This window comes from Callospermophilus lateralis, chromosome 15 (assembly GCF_048772815.1).
Source record: "Callospermophilus lateralis isolate mCalLat2 chromosome 15, mCalLat2.hap1, whole genome shotgun sequence".
Lineage (NCBI taxonomy): Eukaryota > Metazoa > Chordata > Mammalia > Rodentia > Sciuridae > Callospermophilus > Callospermophilus lateralis.
Window position 1 is genome coordinate 72,643,944 of NC_135319.1, and position 22,603 is coordinate 72,666,546.

The 22,603-nt window shown below is 42.7% G+C and overlaps 1 protein-coding gene across 4 annotated transcripts in view; it reads right to left on the bottom strand.

The window, feature by feature from the left end:
- Positions 1-22,603, bottom strand: part of Sorcs1 (sortilin related VPS10 domain containing receptor 1) — a 466,212-nt gene that overhangs the window by 29,029 nt on the left and 414,580 nt on the right. For all 4 annotated transcript variants that reach the window (XM_076834120.1, XM_076834123.1, XM_076834121.1 and 1 more), the window contains exons 19-22: positions 16,748-16,934; positions 10,487-10,620; positions 8,471-8,594; positions 3,178-3,290 (exon numbers count right to left, since the gene is read on the bottom strand). In XM_076834120.1, coding sequence (XP_076690235.1) covers positions 3,178-3,290; positions 8,471-8,594; positions 10,487-10,620; positions 16,748-16,934 — 558 coding nt within the window. The remainder of the gene's footprint in view (positions 1-3,177; positions 3,291-8,470; positions 8,595-10,486; positions 10,621-16,747; positions 16,935-22,603) is intronic.

The window sequence follows — 22,603 nt, forward strand, 5'->3', positions numbered from 1 at the left end:
AGACCCTGACAAGTCCTCTTCCACACTAATGATCCTACTGGTTCCTTCTCACTTAAACATCCACCACTGAAATCCCAATTCAATCTTTATGTGCACCCCATCAAGTTTTACCTGTGTTTCTCTGTGTGCCTACCACTCCCTCGGGATGTCTTTTCTCTCTGTTTGCAGATAGAACTCTGCTTACCTTTCATGAGTCATTTACAAATCCACACATTTCAGTACATCGGTCCCTAGTTTCTCAAGTAGGTGACTGTCTTGGAGCTACCTTTTTTGAAGTAGTCACAAATTTTCTATGCATTTGATTCCTTGTTGTGTGCCTGGAATTTTGGTAAGTAACCTATAGATATTGTTTCATGCAAAATAAATAAATAAATAATAAAGCAAGCAAGTATAGTTCCACCTTACTTGGATGGTAAAAAATCACATCAAAGGTTGGTGTCTCAGGATGCTCACTCTGAGTTTAGTGTTCAGGGAATTTAGTAAGAAGAGCTTGAGAATAACACCTATGGGGTAGGGAAGGTTAGCAGGCATGGACAGGGGAGGAACTGAGCAGCCATGCAGGTCCAGCGACAGCCTCAAAGGACCTGTGGGGAGACAGGCTGGCCTTCAGAGTTTTTGTAGGTTGGGCTGAGATGGCCAGGACTTTGTGTGTATAACCATACCTGTCCATTACTCGACTGGAGCTGCCCTGTGAGATGACATGATCCAGGACAAGGCAGGTAAAGCCTCTGCCCACAGCTCCCTAGCAGCCAAGACAAGTCTCTCCTGAACCAGGATCTAGGTATGTGTCCTTATCTCGACCCCAGGAAAGATGGGTGCTGAGGGCAGGTGAAATAGTGGCTCAAGGCCATTTAGGAAGAGGCTGTGAGGCTTATGAAGCTGCATTTCATGGTGAAGCCTGTGATGGTAACCTGAACTCTAGGCCTCCTGTCTCCTGACACACACACACACCAGCTCCCATCACAGCTGAGCACATGCTGTTTAATGCCCCTATTAGATTGTAAACTCAGAGATTAAATTAAATCATCCTCATTATAACAAAAATGCTTCCTGCATGACATTTAATTAAAGATTTCATCATGATATGTCAATAGCAAAAGCCAATTTGATGAGGAATGGACCACTAATTTTATACCAAATTCTGTCACATAAATGAATAGGAAGAAAACTGCCAATAAACCGACTCTAAGTTGTACATTTTATAGGGATTGTTAGGGCACACTTGGCAATGTGTCCCTTAAGACTTAGGAAAGTAGCCAAGTGTAATTGCTGATCTCAAAGACAGGGTTCCAGGGGACCACAGGCTGGATCAGCTGCCTACTGGGATGGAGTAACTGGAGAATTTGGGGTACTAAAAGATATTACCCCCACCCCCACCACCACCCTGTCCTGAAGGATGCTGAGCAACACATTTATTCTTGTTTAGCTGATTAAAATATTCAGCAGCCTTAGGAACACTGATGAGCAGTGGTTTCTGGCCTACTGGACAGCTGGCGGGAAGGAGGCGGCCCAGGGCATCTGACCTCTAGATAATGTGAAGAGAAATCATCCCAGAAGGCTAATCACTGCTGAGCTGGTGCCTGAGCTGGTGCCCACAATCACCTGGTGGGTTTGGATTGTTGCCTGGGATACTTAGGTCCCTAGGGGATCCCATGTCTCTAGAAGGTTGCAGAGTTAACCAGGTGGGCTGTGGGTGGGTTCATGAAAAGTTGTAAGGCATCTCACTTGAATAGCAGGAGAAAGAAACCAATTCTCACTCCAGGGAAAGATGGCTCCAAAGGCAGAAAGTCCTTAGTCCACTAGCTGCCCTTCCTGGTGGACATAGTGTTGAAGCTTCAATAAGGGCATGCCTGGTGAAGCCATGGAGACAGAGCTGGACTGCAATTACCAGGAGACACATGAAGATCCCCCCCCTTCTCTACCCCAATATGGCTTCCATCCCTGTTTCTCCTTGAAAAAAGACAATAGACAGCAGTACGGTGGAACAATAGGAAACCACAAAATGGAGATTCTAGCCTTGAAGGTCTGAGCCTGAATTTGTGGCGGCATGACCTTGGGCAAGTTCCTTGACGCCTCTTATACCTGTAAAAGGAGTACAAGCTTCATAGGCTTATCCTTGGTATTTAACATTAAACAGTATGAAGCACGGACGGGAGGGTCTAGAATATTTTAAATGCTAAACAAATGTCAATAAAGGTGATGGTGTGAGGACTGGAATGCTGAGAGGCTGATATGGGATCTCTTTTCTGACCAGGGTTCTCTGAATGTCTTATTACATCACCATTTTCCATCAGTGATAACATGTGTTGGGAGTAGGATATACAGAAACTTAAACTGGTTTTCTGTGTGGGTTTAGAACCTCAGGAAAAGACAGCTCATGCCTAACGTCCTGGGTTTGTGCTCCTAGTCCAAGCAGCCACGGAGCTGCTATCCCACTGTGCTCACTCCTGCAAGTGGAGTAGGTCGGGGAAGATGGTACCCCCACAAAGGGTGTCTTACCCACTCTTCAGGAACATCTGCTCAGGGAGGGATAAAGTGTACCCTCTTGGATGCTCCTAGAAACCTCAGGAGATCATGTTGCATTACAAAACCTTAAACACTGGACTCAGGCCCTTCATTTCAATTCTGAAGCTTTGTCACCTATTGGCTGTGAGAGTTTATGAAAGTCTTCTAACTTCTCTGAACCTCAGTTGCCTCATCTATGAAAAGAAAATAGTAATAGCTTCCTCTTGATACTGGTACAGGAGGGACATGTCTTTAAGAGAAGCAGGACATGTGACCCACCGTCAGGTATGAGTCCTCACTGCACATAGTAATGGGGCTGGTACCCAGGCTGCTCTTAGTAATCACACCTGCCCACGGGGACACTCTGGCGCATGCCCCTCCATCATTATGCACAGTGGCTCATCTTACACTAAAGGCCTCATCCATCCTGAACTCTCTCTAAGCAGAATCAACTCTGTGAGGGACAAGCACCTGTGACTCTCACGGTTGCTCTTTACCCTGGTGCCCGCCACAGGCCTGCAAGTGAGGGACAAGCACCGGTGACACCACACCTCGGAACTAGCTTCCTGTGGCTCCATCTCTTTCCTGTCCCTTCTTAGATGTTCTTCCATAAAGTTCTCCAAGGACAGAGAGAAAATGGGTCCAAATGAGAGAAGAACTCTTGGCACTCACTTCCACCAGGGACTTTTTGATGACTCTGCTGATGTCCCTCCTCCACTCAGGAATGTCCGGGTTGTAGTCATCCAGGTTTGGAGAAAAGGACAAGCGAAGAGAACGGAATTCCTCTGGGGATACAACAGCAGGTGGATTACTGGAAGTCAGGTAGTTTAGTCAAGCAGCATAAACTTTGTATTTGAGGCAAAGCCCTCATGGAGGGTCCTCTCCTTTCACACTCACCAGAGAAAGAAAATTTTCTATCCCTGTCCCTGGTATCTCATTAGTTCCTTACTTTATAAACCAAATTCTAGGACTCTGGCTCACTCCTAGCTCTATAGACTCTATTATCCCCAGTTCCAGACTTGGCCTTCCTGGATACTAACTGACCTTTGAGCTCGGAATACATGATATACTTATGACCCCAGGGCCTTTGCCTGTCCTCTTCCTCCACCTGGAATGCCCATTCACCCCACTGTCTTTCCACAAAGCTTTCAAGCTCTAGTTTAAGTTTTCCCGACTGACCATTCTACCAAACCCCAAACATTTTAATTTTTTAGTGAAACTACTATGTCTTTCACATACTTTTATCATATGATTGTATAATAATAGTTATATAATTATATACTTTTATTTATTATAGTTACTTTATCTTTTGTCTGCAAAGAAGTTTCATTGAAAGGAATGTTAAGCTCCTTATGTTGAGGACTGTGTTCGTTTTTTGTATAACCCCTGAATTAGGCCTGGGTTCATCTGCATCCTCTAGGAAATGGGTTGGGGATTAAACAAGCAAAGATTTTATGAACAGAATCATCTTTGGGAGAAAACGAGGAGGGACCCAGGGGAGGCATGGAGAGCCGTCAGCTCACAGGCCTGCAGGGCTGTGAGAGAGAGGAAGAGGGCTGGTGACTGCCCTGCAGCATGCAGAAGGCTCAGCAAGATGACAGGGAGATGTTGAACCAAAGCTGACCTGCAAAGGAGTCCCCTGCATCCCAGGAATGGGCCAGCCTCGGTACCCCTGGAACCCCCATCACTGGCTGGGACCCAACCCTAGAAGCAGCAGCCAGGCCCAGGACAGTGAGGAATTCCAGAGCACAGCATCCAGGGTTTGTCAGTTTTGCTTCCCAGAGTTGGAAGTTTCTAGGGTGCATTTTTATGGCTTCTATACCTTAACACAGGGCAGTGTTTGCCAAAGGACACACCCAGGTAAGCTCTCCCCTACAACCTATGAGTGACTCCACAGTGAAGTTTAGATTCTTACCAAGCCTTCCTGTTCCCCCACACCCTGGTGTAGACTTACTCTCCTACCCCAGTTCACCTCTGCCTCTCCACATTTCATCATGTAGCTCTTCTCACTATTCAGTCTGCTAGCAGACTTTCTGACCAACTGACCTCAGGCAGCCTCCTGTTCACCAGCCCCAAGTACCCTCCATCTCTGGATCCTGTTTGTCTTCTTTATACCTAATATTATTTAATTTATCTTCACTACATGTCTCCCTAACTGGAATGTAAAATGATTAAGAACAGGGACTATGTTCCTGGCTGTGAGAGAGTGCTAGAACATAGTAGGTTTTCAATTATTATCTCTGGGACATTTAATTAGTAAATGTTAATTGAATAAATAAATGGTTAAATTATATCGAAGGCTCTCTGTTATTTCTATGTTTACTTCTTCAGTACACAGTCCTTATTTTAATCATGTCCTTGGGTTTCAGTTGGGGCTAAGCGATGTCACTGGTATCAATTATAAATTCAGGAAACATAAAATCCCCCTTGTGCACTTCCTAATGATGTGGATGGGTTATCAAACACATGCTTTGAAGATGCTTACATTATAAGATGTGAATTTATGACAGTAACCTGATTCCAAAGACATATTTTTCAAAGCTTGATTATTTTATGAGTCACTGGTCACCTAGGCGAATATCACTGATTCAGTTCTGATGGAGAACAACGAAACGCATGTTAATTAGCAGCGTGGTAAACCGTGCCACTGAAGATGCACCAACTGAGTCGTAACTTTGCAGCTCTGATGGTATAAATTCATGTCGCTCTCACTTTCTCTGTACCTCTCACCAAGCTCTAGAGAGTTATCTACAAGGGACAGTGTTCGCCTTAGTGAAAGGACATGGATGATACAGCTGCCTCCATGATGACGGCTGGAAAAGTGGTGATGGTGTGGCTAAATTCATTCAATAAACAGGGGCTGCCTGTGGGAGGACTTCAGGCAAACACCAGAAATATAGCTCTTTTGCAGGTACTGAAAGAGCATTTGCATTTTTTATTTAAAGGCAAACCCATCCCCTGGAGCAAATTAATGGAAATAATGCAAACTAGATTCTCTTTCTTCCATTCTATTAGGAATTCCATTCTATTCCTTCCTCAGCCAAATTTTGTTTTATTGTGTATGTGCGGTGCTGGGGAATTGAACCCAGGACCTCCTGTATGCTATGCATGTTGGCCAAGCATCTGCTACTGGGCTGCACCTCCAGCCCCTCCATCCACTTCTCTTCCCTTTGACTAAGCTTTAGACAGGTGTCTAACGGGAGGCCCCTGACCTCCCTTTCCTTGAGCATTTACTCTAAATAACTTGCAGCTGTAATTTCTTTCTCTGCCCCACTGAGATGCTCAAGATTCTAATCTGCTACAACTCAGGAAAGGGTTCATTATCATCAAGAAATAAAGGTTTCCCTGTCTCCTTGGCTATGAGGGAGGATGGGAAACTAACTTCCCCCAAGGGGTCATTCATTCAAGCAGAGGGCTAATCACACTGGTAACTCCATGTACTCCTCAATATCCTCCAGTACTTTCCTATTAGCTAATCCCAGCATGTTGGGATCTTCTGCCTTTTGTTTCAGTGGAGTTCAATCCTGCCTGTTTAATTCTGTCTGGTGTGATTCTCCCTTAATAAGTCACACTTGTCACTAAAAATTCCAAATCATGTGTAGACATCTTGGATAACTCGTTTGATTGAAGATGAGTTAAGGATGGTTGGTGGCTCAGGAATTTGGTTAAAGGAGGAGGAGACCACTTCCTCTGCTGAAATCTTCAATGAAGAGAGAGAGAATGCATTTTATGTAAAGTGAGTCACCCTCAGATGATTCCTTTAAGGAGACTGCAGAAAGAGGAAGAAGGAACAGCAGTGGGGTAGAAGGTGCATAGAAACTTGCCCTCTGGGTTCAGAATTCTTAGGCTGTTTATTCGTTACACTTATCTCATGTTTGCTTATCTGTAAAACAGAGATAATTACAGATTTTTTCTTGTCAAAAGGATTCAATGAAACAGACCATATACATCAAGTGCTTGGAACAGATACAGGTGCTAAGTGCTTCACCATGACCATTGCTGGTGAAATGACTTTAAACCAGTAATCATCCATATTTGGGTCTCAAGTTCCTATCTGTAAAATGACACCTGATAAGAAAAGGCCAAAACCCCTCCAGATTTAAGGTTTTCTTTGTGATTCTCATGAGGAAGCTGCCCATACACTTAACCAAGAGGACATCTGTCAGGCTAATGGCTGAATGCCATTAGTGCAGCCTGTGACATCCAGAAGGGGCAGAGAGAGGAAAAAGAGCATCCGATGGAAAAGAAACCAAAGTCAGTCAATCAGGGTGATTTCAGACCATGGGCCCTGGGACTAGGTGGTCTGGGTTGGAAGTCCAACTCTACCTCTTACTAACTGGGGCAAGTTATTTACCTCCAGGAGAAAATGACTAATAATATCACCTGCCTGGTAGTAGGCTTGATACGAAGAAGATCAAACGCATTACCGGGACCAAGAAAAGAGGTGGGGGAGGAAAGAGAAGCACACAGCCACTCAAGGGCCCCCTGGAGGAGAAGCTGTACTCACTGATGGGGCCTAGTTAGGAAACTCTCAGCCCTTGTTTACTTCCTGCTACTATCTGGACTGATCAAGTCTCTTCAGGAGGAAGGGAGAGAAGAAAAATCATGAAATCTAATTCCTGGCCGGCCATGCATGGAATAGTGTCCTTGGTCCTTGGTTCCTCGATATGCTTGAAGTGGCCTACAAATGATTTTCAGGTTTTGAACATCAAACTGGCAAGAGGAGAACTGAAAAACAAAATCTGACTCTCCACAGAAAGAAGAAGTCCCAAATTATTTCCTCAGCATCAATTAATTTACAGAACTGGGGTCCTTGCTGCCCTTTCTCGGCCTGTCTTTCTCCTTCCCACCTTCTTGTTCTCTCTTTTGGCACAGCATATATATATTTTCCTCACCTAAATTTAAATCCTCTTTTCCAACTATTCTGTGATACATATGTACCCCTTCCATATTAATATCAAATGTTTGCCTTTTTACCCTCTCCTGATAACACCTTGTTCATATCCACCCGAACAGCTTTCTATGCAGAAAAAAAAAAAAAAAAAAAAATTACCAAAATGGTATCAATCTGGATGTATTGTTTTTATATCCCATTTCCAAGCAATGATCACACTTTTCCATTTCAGCACATTTTCATTTCATCTGATGCTTTGACCACATTCAATTTCCCACCTTGATCACAAAATTTTTCCGTACATCAGATTGTTCAATAGCCAGTCTACTGCTACGAGTGATATCCACTTATGACCCTTCCTTTGCTTTGCTTTTAGTCGAGTAGAGGGTTTTTTGTTTGTTCGGATTTTTTTGTTTGTTTGTTTTTGTATTTTTTTTAAATGCTGACTTTTGAAAGAGATTTTTAAAAGTATTTCGATAATGGAAGATTTCTCTTAAAGTTGAACTTTCAAAAAATGCCACGGCATTAGCTCTTTTCTTTTAGAACTGGTTTTAGCTATTCAAATACTACCAGCATCTCAAGTGAAATGAACCGGCTTTACTCATAATGAAACCCAGCCTGTTCTACTTAAGGTGAGTAAGCCAACAGTCTAAGTGCTTCAGACCAACTTCAAGAACACAGAACAGGGCTGGAGATGTGGCTCAAGCAGTAACGTGCTCGCCTGGCATGCACAGGGCACTGGGTTCTGTCCTCAGCACCATATAAAAATAAAATAAAGATGTTGTGTCCACCGAAAACTGAAAAATAAACTCTCCCCCCGCCCCCTCTCTCTCTTAAAAAAAAAAAAAAAAGAAAGAAAAAGAAACAAACACAGAACAAACCCCTTCTTGGTCCTGTGGCCACAGGTTGTTGGTGAATCAAATTTCCCTAAAGGAGGAGACCAGAATCATCTCAGCTCTTTCTCAACTGTCCAGGTGAAAGTCTAAGCCAGAAGGACTCCCAGTGCTCTGGTACCAAACACCCTCATCTGAGCATGGGGGCAGGGACAGATCAGCAAAGACAGGCACTCACCGTACACTGCAATGGTCTTTGTGTCCTGCAGGATGGCATTTCCGGCGGAAACCTGCACTGTGATGGTGTTCATTCCCTCTGAAGTAAATTTGAATGATATGCTTCCCTCCAAGGTGATCAAGGGCTGTAATACATAGGAAACAGAGCAAGCAGAAAGCTGCTTAGTTAAAGTTGAAATAGCAGTGAACCAGCTGGTCAGTAACTCTGCAGGGGCTCTTCCTGGTACACTAGCCTGGAACTTTCTATGCATCCCCATCACCTGAAATGCAGGCCAGGGAGGCTGTCTATTGCAACAATGGCCCCAGGTGATTCTATCCATTGTGGGGGGATTGGACACCTCTCTCCTGGTATCGTCCTGACTCTGGACTGGAAAATCAACAGGTCTTTCTTGTTGATGGGTTACATGTCTCTCTTTTTTCACAATCTATTTTGATCAAGCACGTGTTTTGATCCAAGCATACTTTCAAATCAAACAAGAAAAGGGGATCTCTTATTAATCCAAACTTAATAGCAGCCACAGAAAATCTATACATTGCCAAACATTCATCTCTAGGGTCTACTATTATATGAAATTCCAGTGGAACACAGCAGCCGTGGACACTTAAACTGGACAACAGATGGGGATGGGAGGTGTGGCGGCTCCCTGTGAGAAGCACCATCAACAGTTTCCTGGAAGTAGCTTCCGTGAAAATAAGTAGTTATTGGATTGTGGTTTCAGGACTCAAAAAAGAAAAAAAAAAGTATTGGAGGAGTGCTACCTGCAAAATAAGCAGATGCCAAGTTTCTAGAAGAAAAAAATTATTAATCTGCTGACCTCCCATGACTCACTCCTCACAAATATTTCTTTCCCATCTTAATTAGTTCTAAAATCAAAATTCATTTAATTCCCTGTATGGTGAAGGGCAGACTAAAGTCCAGCATAAGAATTATTTTTAATAGGGTCGGTTGAGAATTTTGTTTTGTATTAAAATTAAGAAGAAAAAAAAATAGGAGGCAGAGAAGAAAGTTGTTCAGTGCTTTCACAGTCTATACCAGCTTTCGGGCAAATAGCATTGATTTCTCCTTTCCCACTGTGGACAGTGGGCCCAATGGGCTACATTTGCATGCATGGCTTCAGAAGAAATCAAGGAGCTTCCTTTGTACTCTGTTGTGTCAGCAGTGGGGGCGAGAGCTTCCTTCCCTATCAGGCTTGCAGCAGGTCTAGGTGCAAGAGAGCTCTCCTCCCTGCATGTGCACAGCTATGTTAAAGCCAAAATTCAGTTCTCAAAGAAAATCACGTTTTTACTAAAATGAGGTGTATAGCATTGGAAGAGCAAAGCCACGGAGCGAATGTAACTCTTGGAAGATGATAGAGTGTCCCTGTCCAGGGAGGTTCATCTGAGTGCCCTTTTGGGAAGGGATGCTTTGGGCCTTAATCCCACTACCTTACTGACACTTGGAAGTGTTTAATCTTCCGAGAATGGAATGAGTTCAAAACTGACAAAGACCATGCAGCCTGGAGGGCAGGAAAGAAAAATGAATAAAGGGAGCAGAAGGCCTGGGGATTTTGCCTCTCTATGAAGCACCTAGAAGAGACTGGAGGAAGCTACTTCTGCTGTAGCAGCCTCACTCGTCTCATCTGAAAAAGGAAGGACTAAGAGTAAATGAAGGTTAAGGTCTCTACTGGTTTTAAAATTATTGCTGACTTTTGAGTACCAGGATATTTATGGAAAACATAAAAAATGAAGCTGACCTAAAGAAAGGACCATGTCTGATTTAGGATGCGAGGTCATTTTGTGTGTGTGTGTGTGTGTGTGTGTGTGTGTATGTACATGCATTTATGCGGCAGTGGGGAGGGGCTTGTAATGGATATGGGTTGCCTCTTTGTAATGAGATTCTTAACATAGACCGCCTGCTGGCCCTGAAGCTAGGGCTCCCCCTGAACTCTTGCATTCATAAGCCATATTCCCTTCCATTTGCCTTCAGCCAGCATAAGCTGAGCCTCAGTCATTAGCCCTGTACAGAAGGCAGACTCACCTCCGTGTTGTTTCCATACCACCACACGTAAGTGAGGGTGCCCACTTGGCTGGGCCACAGCACTGCAGTTGCATTGACCTCCTTGTTCTTCGTGGTGACAAAGGGAAGAGATAAGTGCACATGCTCCAAGGGACCTAAAACCCAAGAAAAAGAGGGGCCATGGAGAGGGAAGAGCTTCAGCTGTTCTGCCTTCCCTGCTCTGAAAGAACACATATTTACTCAGAAGCCTCGCAAACATCACAGCCACCTTCCCTAAGGGAAGTGCCCGGTGCTCTCACCACTTTGGAGAACAGAAATATATTGCAAACAATGTCATTTTGTCATTTTGTATTTACAGATCTTACTTCCAGGTCTATAACCTGAGTTATAGATGTGTGAAAGTTAAAAAAAATTTTACAAGTAGTTTATGAAGTCCTTAAATGAACAGACAAGATTTCACAGGGAGATGCAAGGTCTTTCCAAGAGATTATAGCCTTGGTGATAAACCAGAATCATGGGGACCTGCCGAGAATCATATTGGGGTGACAAGTAGGCAAATCCCCAAATCATTCCACAAGTAATTTTTCTTTATTATTTTTGCATTTCAAAGGTGTGTATAGATGTGCCTGTATGTGTGAGCATGTGAATGGGAATCTGCCTGGTAAGCATGGAACACACTATATTTGGGGCTGAGTTAGGCTTGCCCAGGAAAGAGGCACACAGGAAGGACTCTGTGCCAGTGTGCTCCAGGCTTTGGAACATGCCCCTTGGTCTTGCCATCACTGATTGTGCAGATCTTGCCAATGCCACTCACACTTTTCCCCCAGCAGGCACACCTTTGCCTTCTGCAGGGCCTGTGCTTATACACCTTTCTCACGGCCCTGTCAGCCTTCAGGTTTCGGTTCCAGCATCACCTCCTCTGTGATGCTCTCCCTGTCATTGTGTCAATGACAAATAGGACACCTTGTTAGTGAGTCATGGTCATTCATTCAATCAATAATTCTTAAGCACGTGTCATGGTTTAGATATGGGGCATCCCCCAAAAGCTGATGTCTGAGACAATGCAAGAATTGTTCAGATGCAGAATGGTAGAATTGGGAGATACAATCTGATCAGTGAATTAATCCACTGATATGGATTAACTGGACGGTAACTCTGAGCAGGTAGGGTATGCTTGAAGGAGGTAGGTCACTGGGGTGAGCCATTAGGGTTTATATTTTGTCCCTGGGGAGTCAAGATCTCTTTGCATCCTTGTTGCCAGATCCTGAACTACTTTCCTCTGTCATGATGTTCTGCCTCATCTTGGGCCAGAGCTAGAGAGTCAGCCATCTATGGACTGAGACCTCTGAAACTATGAGCCCCAAATAAACTTCCTCTCTTCAACATTTTTTTTTTTGCCATTTCCTTTGGTCACAGTGATTAAAAAGCTAACTAAACAGTACTGTTAGGTATTGAGTATAATCTTAGGTCTCAGAGATATTTAGCACTTAATAAGCTTAGGTAATTTTAAGGGAAAAAGTTACTGAAAACATAAAGCAGGGCTAATTTTGACGGAGTGGTTAAAGAAGCCTTCTCAGAAGAAATGATGTTTGAACAGTGGCCTGGATAGAGTGAAAGATTATACCAAGTGTCTGTTTGTGATGCTCCAGTATAAAGACCCGAGGAGAAGATGTGCTTTCCATGTCAGCCGACCAGCAAGGATGCAAGAACAGCTAAGTGGAAAAATGGAGGGAAACGTGTAGCCGAGCAGGTCCATCAGGGTTCAAGGACACACAGCACATTGGCCTTGTAGGCTCTGAAGTACATATATATGGGCTTGTATAAGTTTATACTTGCATGTACATACATTATACCTCCATAAAAGTGTGACATTTTTCAGATTTGCCTGGCTTCTTGCCTTTACCTACTTTTCATGGGTATAAAATACCTGGGGTTTTGCTGTCCAGAACCCTAACCATTAAGCATCTCTGTTCTGCACAGAGGGTGAAGTCTTCCCTAAAGGAGCCACAGAGTAAAATTCCACCCTATGGAAGTCCCCAGTTGATGGTTCCGCTCAAAGAGCTAAACAAATTGGTAGATGCTGCTCTAGCATATAGGTGCCTGCGATGCACAAAAGGGACAGCAGGTGGCGCTGCATCACTCCATATGAATATTCCTGGCAAGATGGTTGAGAGAATTAGGAATTACTTGGGTGATTTGGGTTTCCCTATCCTTTTCTTGTATTGCCTTCCCATGCTGCAGGAAACAGCTGATGTCTGTGAGACTGAACTTTTGTGTGTGTGTGTGTGTATACACGCACACTGACTGCTGTGATCTCCCTCTAGCATTTATGTCCTGAAGACTTCTGAATATTTAATTAAATCTTGCAAATATGTCATATTCTTATTTATCTGAAGTGATTTTTAAAAAGACACTAGAAGAAGTAAAGGGGATTTGAACTATAAGAAAGATATTCCAAAATCAGACTTTCTCAAACTTCAGCATATATAAGAAGCACACTACTGTGTTCAAAGCACACTATGATACTACATTTCCTATTATCTTAATTTAGTAGGTTAGGGATAGAACCCAGAAAAAGAAAATTACTATTTAATTTTGAGCAGGTGGCTCATTCAACCACACTTAAAAACAAAACAACAAAAACAAAAACAAATAAAAAAACCTGTTCTGATTTGCCAGTCAATATAATGATGGCATGAATAGTTGCAAAGCCACATGTTTTTTTCAAGCCATATGGATAACTTTACCTAAGGTGGGGCCAGAGAGATATCTTCAAAGTACTCCTATGCAAGGGAGCAGTTAAGGAAATGGTTTGAGGAAGAACTAGAACATCTACCTCATCTTCTTTCACCTCCCATCCTGCAAGTTTGCAGAGTCTTCAATGTTTTTTTTTTTTTTTTCCTGCAAGATGGTTGTGATAGGGCAGCTTTCTGAGCAAAAATCTGCATGCCCTCTAAAATCTCTGCCCCATCCAGCTGAAGGCAATGCTGGCCGCAGCACGTGTCTCATTAGTTTGCAAAACAGCAGAGCACAGTGAATACTTTCCCCAAGGAATTTCCAACTGTCAGCCTTCAACAAATTACCCAGGCGCTCTGTGAGAGCGGCTGGCCCATTCCTGCATGCATTAAAGCAGGAACATGGGCTCCATTTGTTTCTGATGACCTTTGCAAACCCATATTGAAAAACCTCTGATTTGGAATAAAATCACCTTTCTGCACTGGAGAGCGGAGAGAATGTGTATGTAAGACAAGAAATGGGTTTTCTGGAGTTGACGGATGGGGGAGTCAGTGGGACAGAGGCAGAGAGGAGGTTAGCAAGCTTTGTGGCTAGTTCTGTAGCTCAGAATCCATGAAGTCCAAATGCACATGCTACTTTAAGATGATGGAAAACCAAATGTTGTTAGTTGACAGGGTACTGCTTGATAGATCTTTTGAGAATAAGATGTGCTTCCATTTGATAGAGAAGAAAATCTAGGTTCAGAGAGACAGAGTAATATGACTAGCATTTGGACTTAAACAGCACGTCAAACTTTTAAAAACTTTTCTCTCACAAAGCCAACTCTGTCCCCCACCTGCACTTAGGCACTAAAAATCACTTACTACACCTCCCAGGCATTAGAAGTTTGGGAGTGTGACTCAGTGCTACTCTTATTGTGACTTCCTTTTATTGTAAAACAGTGCCAAAATCAGAGAGCTTCTCCAATCTTTGTTTTCTCTACCTGAAAGGAAGGGCCTAAGTCATTTATTATGGTACAGATGTGAAGACAGACAAAATGAGTTTAAGGGCATAGTAAAGCACCCCAGAGACTTTAGAAGAGGTGCTGAGCTAACGTGTCAGAACCTGTGGGCCCTGCTGAGGTGTGGGCATTAGGTGAATGTGAGCTACAAACAGCTTTAAATGTGATCCTGCTTTAACACAATCTGTGTATAAGAGTAAATTCTCGTCCCCAAGGCCAGGCTCAGAAAGAGGTTCCATTAATATGAGGAGGTGGGCTTACCCAACAACTTCACCCAAGAGGAGTCTGAGAGATTAACGTCAGAACACAAACATTCAATCACAAATCATCTCCTGTTATTTTATCTGATCAACCAGGTTAATGGAATGAAAAACAATGCAGAGGAACAAAGAAACTCATTTCTTTTAGAAGCCTTGGGCTTTGGCAGGCCTTAATCTTGACAGAGGTCAACTATCTATTGTTTTCCTTCCCTGGATTTAGGAAATCAGGGAGGGTCCTTAGGGGAAGCAGCAGATCCCTCATGTACAGAGGGATCTGATCATGTACAGAAATGAGAAAAAGTGCACAGGGGGACAGGGAGGTTGAGCCAGGGAGGACTCAATGGGAGGCCCTGAGAAGCAGAGATCAGAGCCACTCCTGAATTCTAGGTCCAGAGTTGTACATGACTGGAGTGAGGTGCATGCATAATAAATACATGAGAAGTGGACTGCAGCTCCATTTCCCAAGGAGGGTCGCTGTCTAGTAGAAATCCACCCTCACGGAACAAGTTGTAGGAAATGATAAGCTACTAGAAAGGCCACCATTCTCAGCAAATGGACTGTCATTTGTGTCACAAGTCATTTTTTTGTTACCAATAATTAACGTTTGTTTGTGGTGTACCTTCAGAGATTTTTAGATTATTCTCATGATCATCCCTTTATTGCCCTCAACACTGATGGACAGGAGGTATTGTGTCTTGGGCTATATGAGATGGAGGGGAACCTGTGCAATGCATCTTAAACCTGCATAGTTGTGTAGCAAGAAAGCTACTTCTAACCTAAACACTCATGTTTCTTCAGGATGTCTGCCAACGTATGGAGGGAGAGAATCTACTGATGGAGATAGTTCCTGCAGCCCCAAGCCATCCTTCACACTGACCCTAACTTTAGTGATCAAGAACTGGAATTCCTGAGACTGGCAGGCCTGATTCTGGGGCCTGGCTCCATTAGGTAGTACATCAGCTACCTCAAACAATTCACTTTTAGCTCTGTGGTCCTTTGCAAAGCATGATTTCTCACTGCTTCTACTTCATAGGATTGTTTTGAGAAGTGTGATAATACACATAAAGAGCTTATAGTGCAAAGTCTACCTAGCATACAGAGGAAGAGCTTAATAAAGTGTAGCCAAAGTGGGGGAGACAGTTAGCAAAGTGGGAACCCTGTCTAACTCTGTTTAGACCCAAATAAGGGAGTGTGTGCTTCCTCAGAGAACCCCAGCCATGAGTGTACAATAGGCAAAGATGGAGAAGAAGTAATACATTTGGAGTCTTCAGCAACCACACTGTCTCTTGGGCATCCCTAAATAGTCCTGTCCTTTCACACAGTTTTTATATTATTCTCATTATTTAAAGACAGAGACCTAGATGTTACTTTCAGACCTAGATGTTACTTTTCATTACTCGATTTTGCTCCCTGGGCAAGGTGCAGGGGAGAGGTATAGAGTATTGTCAGGCCTTAATACTCTTTCTCTGGGGACTTGAAATTTGAACTAAGCCTTAATGTAAAGAAATTACTTTAATGTAAACTATTTTTCTAAGAACCAAAATGAGTCTGAGGACTGTGGGGGACAACTTCATGCATACGATATTTATGACACACAATATACCCAACATAATTTAGTTGTTATCTCATTACATCCAGCCGTGCCTTCTGATTCCTCAATGGGGAAAAGCTACAGCGTGTCTTGGAACTCTTTCCTAGGGTAGCTTTCTTAACACTCATAACACTCTTTCCCTCCATATCACCTTCTCTGGAATACCAAACCATCCTTAGACAGTAGCCCAGAAATCACATTAAAAAGAAAAAAAAAAGGAGTGAAAATGTTAAAAGGATGATTTTTAGCAAGACATAACTTGGAAAACAGAAATAAGTGGCTAGGGGAGCAATTCCTTTGCCTGTGCTAGTTTAATTGAACTGTGCATTTCTTTGTTTCTGACCATTTGTAACCCAAGAGCTGGTGGTGGGGGGCAACTCATGCCATGTTTCAACTGAGACGTTCTGAAAATTGCCCAGGTTCAGGCCCACACGCAGGTGCTATATCTCTGGGGTATCTGGAAGAAATAATCTCACTGCAGTTACAATTTCAAGCAATTCAGATTCCAAGATGGCTCAGATTCCCCTCGTGGATTTTCTTCTTACTTTATCTCTACTTTGCCCTCTGACTCATTTCCTTTCCCCCCTCTGCTAAAATGTAACTCCTGTGTTTCTTCTGGATAAGAAATGCGGGATCACATTTTAAAAGGACACAAATTTAAGCTATGTCATAAGCCAACAACAGTAATAACATACAAGTTACATGTAAGTACAGGACGGCGCTGTCAGACCCCAGACTGTTGTCCACCTGCACAGTCACTCGGAAAATGCCCACGTTCTGATAGACGTGTTTGATCCCATCTTCCATGGAGCTGAGATTGACGTAAGACACTGCAATGCCATCACCAAAGTCCACTTGGATGAGTGTCCGCTGGACATCACCCTGCAAAAGAGCCCAGAGTCAGCAAGAAGGGAGTCAGAGCTTGGCTGCATTTCTAGGGGCCTGGGGCTTTGTTTTGGTCCTGACTCCTCCAACAGCTGGGAACATCTGTCTATTTTGATAGAATCCTCCTGACACTCCCTGGCAGACAGGAATTTGCTAAGATGGATACTCTCCAAATGTGAAGGGCACCAACTACCAGAAATTTCAAGGCTTTGGAGATTAACAGTGTTTGATAATCAGGTTCAATTTGATATTCAATTACTCAAGAAGGCTTTGTTAACAGTCTTATCATCCACATCAATAAAAGTTGCACTCAGGTGGCTTCAAAAATTCAGCCAACCTATTGTGGTCACCAAGTACCTCCTGGAGGTCTCCTGAGTCATCCTCTTTGTTTCTGGTTCCCTAACCATGTTGGAGGAAGGGTAGAGGACACCTAGCCTGACATCAGATAGGACACTGAATTCTCTTAAAATTCAGTATTTTGTATTAAGAAAATGGTCTCATTTTAGTCTTCACAGAATCTGAGTCTGAACAAAAGAACAGGGAAAGTTCAAATGCCTTGACAGATGAAGACTCTGAAGTCTACAAAGGTTTCATCGTTCACTCAGATTAACACAGCTAGTAACTGGTGGACCAGGATTCTGACCTGGTCCTCTGGATTTTGGTTCATCCATTTCAACATACCACTGTGAGTAAAGCACTGAAGCCCCCGAGGCTTGAATCCCAGTGTGTCATTAACAAGCTAGATGACTTCATACATGGGGTCTATCATTCAGCCTGCTTTGGTCTCAGTTACCAAATCTATGAAATGGACACAATAATACCACACCATCTTAACTCAAAAGATTCTTAAAAATATGTAGATAATTAGTGATCCATAAAACGTTACACAAAAATAAATGACTATAAAAACAACACAGCTGTGAAAGACCTACAATACTTCTGCAAAGCTGGACTGGGATTATATGACTCTAAATCTCCCATGAGCAGACAGAAGGTAAAGTCTCTATTCCAAAACCTCAGACCTCTTTAGTTTCTCAAGAAGCAAAGTTGCTTAGACCAAATTGGCAAAACAACAAAAACTAAAAACTTCTTTCACACAGTCCATCTTTATCAAACCATGTTTCATTCTTTTTGATAGTCTTTCCCATTTTCAGATAAAAAGAAAAAGAAAAAAAAATACCTTTAAACTAGAAATGTCTTTTTGATTAAGTAAGGTTTATATGGTATCACATTTTTTGAAAAGGCCAAATTTAAAAGCTGATGGTTAAAGGATTATTTCACACCAAAGGAAAAGCAGTTCAAATCCTATGAATCTGTGTGACCTACTCCTCTGATCTATGCCTAGCCGAGCACTGTTGAGGGGCACACAGCAGCTAACGCTCATTGAGAACCTAGTACAGCTCTCAGGAAACACACAGGCCAAAGTCCTCCCCTGGGGTGGAGAAAGAAACTCGACTCAAAAGTATGGAGCAAACCTCCACACGCTCAGGCATTGTGCCATTACTTGAATTCCCTTCACTAATAAATATAAATGTCAGCTCTTCTTGCTAACTTGTCCTTCGCTTGGGCAACCAGAGTGGACTGATGAATCCGTCTTTCTGTTTCTGGTGAGTTTCCATTTCCAGGTCTTCTGGGTTTTTGACAGAGTAGTTGGGAAGCCAACCCTAGGTGTGTGCCGGGGGGGAAAGACCACTTTTTGAAGTGAGGGTCTGGGGTAAATATCAGGGGTAGGCGGGGTTCTCCAGGGCTTTCGACAAGCAGTGGAGTGGGAGAGGGAGAGAGACAGGCTTTGTGGGGACAAAGAAGGCATCAGACAGGGGCCATCGCTTACAAGAGGACGGAGGGGGGATTTCCACCTACAGCTAACTCTGCTTCATTCTCCCCTGAGAGACAGACAAACAGAGAGTGAAGGAAAGAGAAGCCACCCACAGAACCGGCAAGACTAAAATGTCAGCCAACATCATTTCAGTCTACACTGGTGTGAATTTCCTGTTTGGTATTCACTGTTTTCCTTTAGTTGGCCTTGACTTAGACCTCTTGTCAGTTACATAAACCCCTCCAAGTTCTGTCTGTCTGGATTTCATGTGGTCCTTTGGCTTGATAATATTCTGACATCTTGATTTATGATAAAGTTCTCTATACATACAGTTGGTGAAAGAAGGGAGTTACTCAATGTTTACATGAATGCAGCGATAAGCATCTCTAATGGAAAATGTTTTAAATATTTTAAAATGTTGAGGCCCAAACACTATGTAAGACCACAGCAGAATCAGGTTCTTAGAAGATCCATTTACCTATCTAGATGTATGTACATATATCTAACCTTAATATACATATATATCTCCTAAACACACACACATTTTGCAGGGAGGTAAATATTAACCAAATCGACAATACAAACATGGCCTGAGATTTCATGGGCTTCCACATCATTAGTGAGATAAATGCATTTTAAATAATCACACCAGTAAGAAAAAGGCATGGAGGAGTGTCCTGGGGCATGGTAAGTTCATACAGTAAGGAGAGCTGCAAAGCTCATGGACTGGGAACTTCAGGGAAGTCTTCCCAGAGAAAATGATAACTGAGCTGAGAAAACCTGAAGGAAGAAAATAAATTGACCAAATGAAAAAACTGAGTGAGAGAGTGAGAGGTGAGGGAGGTGATGAGAAAGAGAGAAATTGATGTGGAAGGCTCTGTGGCAAGGGGAGATGGTACAGTGGAAACAGGAAAAGGAGACTGAAGAAGAAAGAGTTGACAAGAACATCTTGTAAAATGAGGCTGGCGAGGAAACAGAGGCCTTTTGGGACTTGATGGTTCAGTTTCTGAATTTGACCTTTCTTCTAAGAGCAATGGACAGCCATTAAAGTGTGCCAAGCAGGAGTTTGGGGTAAGATGCATGGTGATATATGATCTCTCCAGCTACCATGTGGAGGATGAAATGAAGGGGTCATGTATGCTGGGAAGCTAATGAACAGGCAATTTGGGGTAGATGATGGCAGACTGAAAACAAAAGCTGCCTCATGAAGTTACATGCATCTCTCTGAAAACTAACTCACAAATAGTTTATTGGTGTCATAATCAGTTATTCTGAGCATTTAACAGCAGTATCTCTTATAGATATTTTTTTGAATGTTGATGCCCAACTACTCCCAAGAACCATGTTTCATGGTTTCTGGGGAGGATGCTCAGTCTAGCTGCAGATCTAGAAGGTCCCCCATTGACATGGGGCTGTACTCAGGGTTGAGACCCTCTGGTTCAGACTGTTGAATGGCAGGCCTTCTTGTGATTGGATTCATCCAAAGATGAATATAGTATAGCACAAAATGATGCTATTCTTATTAGATTTTAACGTGATGATAAAGTTTCTTCAGGATGTTCTAGGATTTGAAGTGCTAAAGGTGCATTAATAAAGTCGGGAACGGAAGGACTAAACTCTCTGTTGGTGGAATACAGCACAATCACTCACAGAAGTTCTGGGATATGTGCAGTCAAGATTAGCTGCCTTCTCTAGGAAAATGAGTCGCTGGCTGATACCACACTCATTTGCAAACTCCTAAAGGCTGGAATGTATTCTGTTAATGTCTGGATTCAGATAATTATTTTTTTAATGCAGTTTGATTATTGTGCATTTATAATGTGTTTATCAAAATGGTATTTTTTAACATATTATCTCATTTAGTCGTTAAGATACCCGGGAGATTGAAAGGACAGATGCAATTTCTCTTTGATATAGTAGGAAACGGGGGCAGAGACATGTTAAATAAGATTCCTAGAGTCACACAGCTATTAAGAGTTTTATAGAGGGGTTTTAGACTGTCCATTTAGCACAGTTTTCACTGAGTTTCTTCAGGTGAGAGTTCCTAATAATACCTTTCAGGGTGAGGGCAAGATGATAACAAAGATGAGGCTTCACTTTCTTCTCTTGTTTGACTCTATTGGCAGCTTTGACCGTTTTCTCCTCAGTCAACATTTTGACTTAGACACTTCTAACTAAAGAAGGGTTGGCATGAATTCCATACTCTTACCTTCTCTCTGGCCCCAGTGAAGCAGTATCATGCTCAGTCCATAGAGAAGATAGAGAATATGAGAAAGACTCAGTTTCCATAATCCATGGTTGGGGAAACTTTATGTATAATTGAGAGTTACTTGAATTTAATGAATGAAAGCCATTGTTTCTGCACCTGAACCCAGGTCAGCAAACCCCTGGACTATCACAGAAAATTCTTTACATCCACGGCCCTTTAGTCACCTGCCCCAATATAGATGCAGAACTGAGAAGACTGGCTCAAATAAGTGCCTGGCAAAAGCAGAAAAGCCACAAGAAATCCAGATGGGGATTCTCGAAGGGCATCACTGACTTCTGTAATAGAAAAACAAATGTATCAATCAGCCACAATGAAGCCCAGATTAACCAAAGCAGTAAAAGGTGTGTGAACCTATCAGATTCTGTGACATAGACTCAGAGAAGAAAATAAATGCCACAGTAACTCCGCACGGAGGCCTCAGTCCAGAAGCAAGACACAGAGACACAAGGAAGTATCAGAGACACGCTGCATGAAACCAAGCTCATTGTCAGAGTACGACAGTGGGCCTAACTCAGGCTTCGATAACATTTTGTCTCCGAAGGAGCTTAAAGATCATCCAACAAAAACTGCATTGTAGAGACCGAGTTAGTACATCCCATTTCATTAAAAATAAACAAAAAATGTCACAGTGTATATACCATAAGTCTAAGTGGGTGGGTATGAGAACAGAGAAGGGTGTTAACAAATGTAACCATGGTGATTACTCTGGCCTGGGTGGCGTAAAGGGAGGGGCCCGAAGACAACAGGAGCTCTGAAAGACGGGGGAGAAATGTGGGGAAATGGTGATCCCATTAGATTTAAAAGGGGGATAGAAGCATTGTAAATCACAATATTTTATCTCCACTATTACCATAAGTATTGAAATATTGGTTAAATATATGGGACCTAAGCAGAATGTGACACCGATATTATATTTGATGATGAAACATAGTCAACTTTAGTTTGGGTGTCTGTTGTTATTTAAGTACTCTTGTGACCACAAATTAGGACCAAAATAAGATGGCCGAATGAGACAGCCATCATTACCCTAGGTATGTGTATGACTGCATGAATGATGTGACTCTACTTAGTGTACCACCAGACAAGTCAACAATTGGGCTCCATTGTATACAATGAATTGAAGAGCATTCTGCTGTCATGGATAACTAATTAGAACAAATAAAAAAAAAATTTTTAAAGAAAAAAAAAAGACCAAAATAAAAATCCTTACACAGCACTGAGCATCCTAAAGAGAAATCATAACCTCAGCCCTTTATCCTATGGCAATCTTTAGGCAGGGGGCAAGTCACTCAGCATTACCTAGCATACTACTCCAGGTAGGCAGACCCAGGTTAGCAAGATCTTGACAAGTGGGAAAGGAGAAAACTATGGAGCAAAGTGTCCTGAGTAAGGTCCTTGCTTAGCATCTGGCTGGCCATCTTAAGTGACAGCCGCCATTTTAAGAAAAATTTCACTTTCCAACCCAAGGGTGTTTCTGAGAAAGGCTCATCACTCCCTCATAACAATCCTGAAACTTCACACACACACACACACACACACACACACACACACACACAGCATCAGGACCCACCTGCTCTCTAA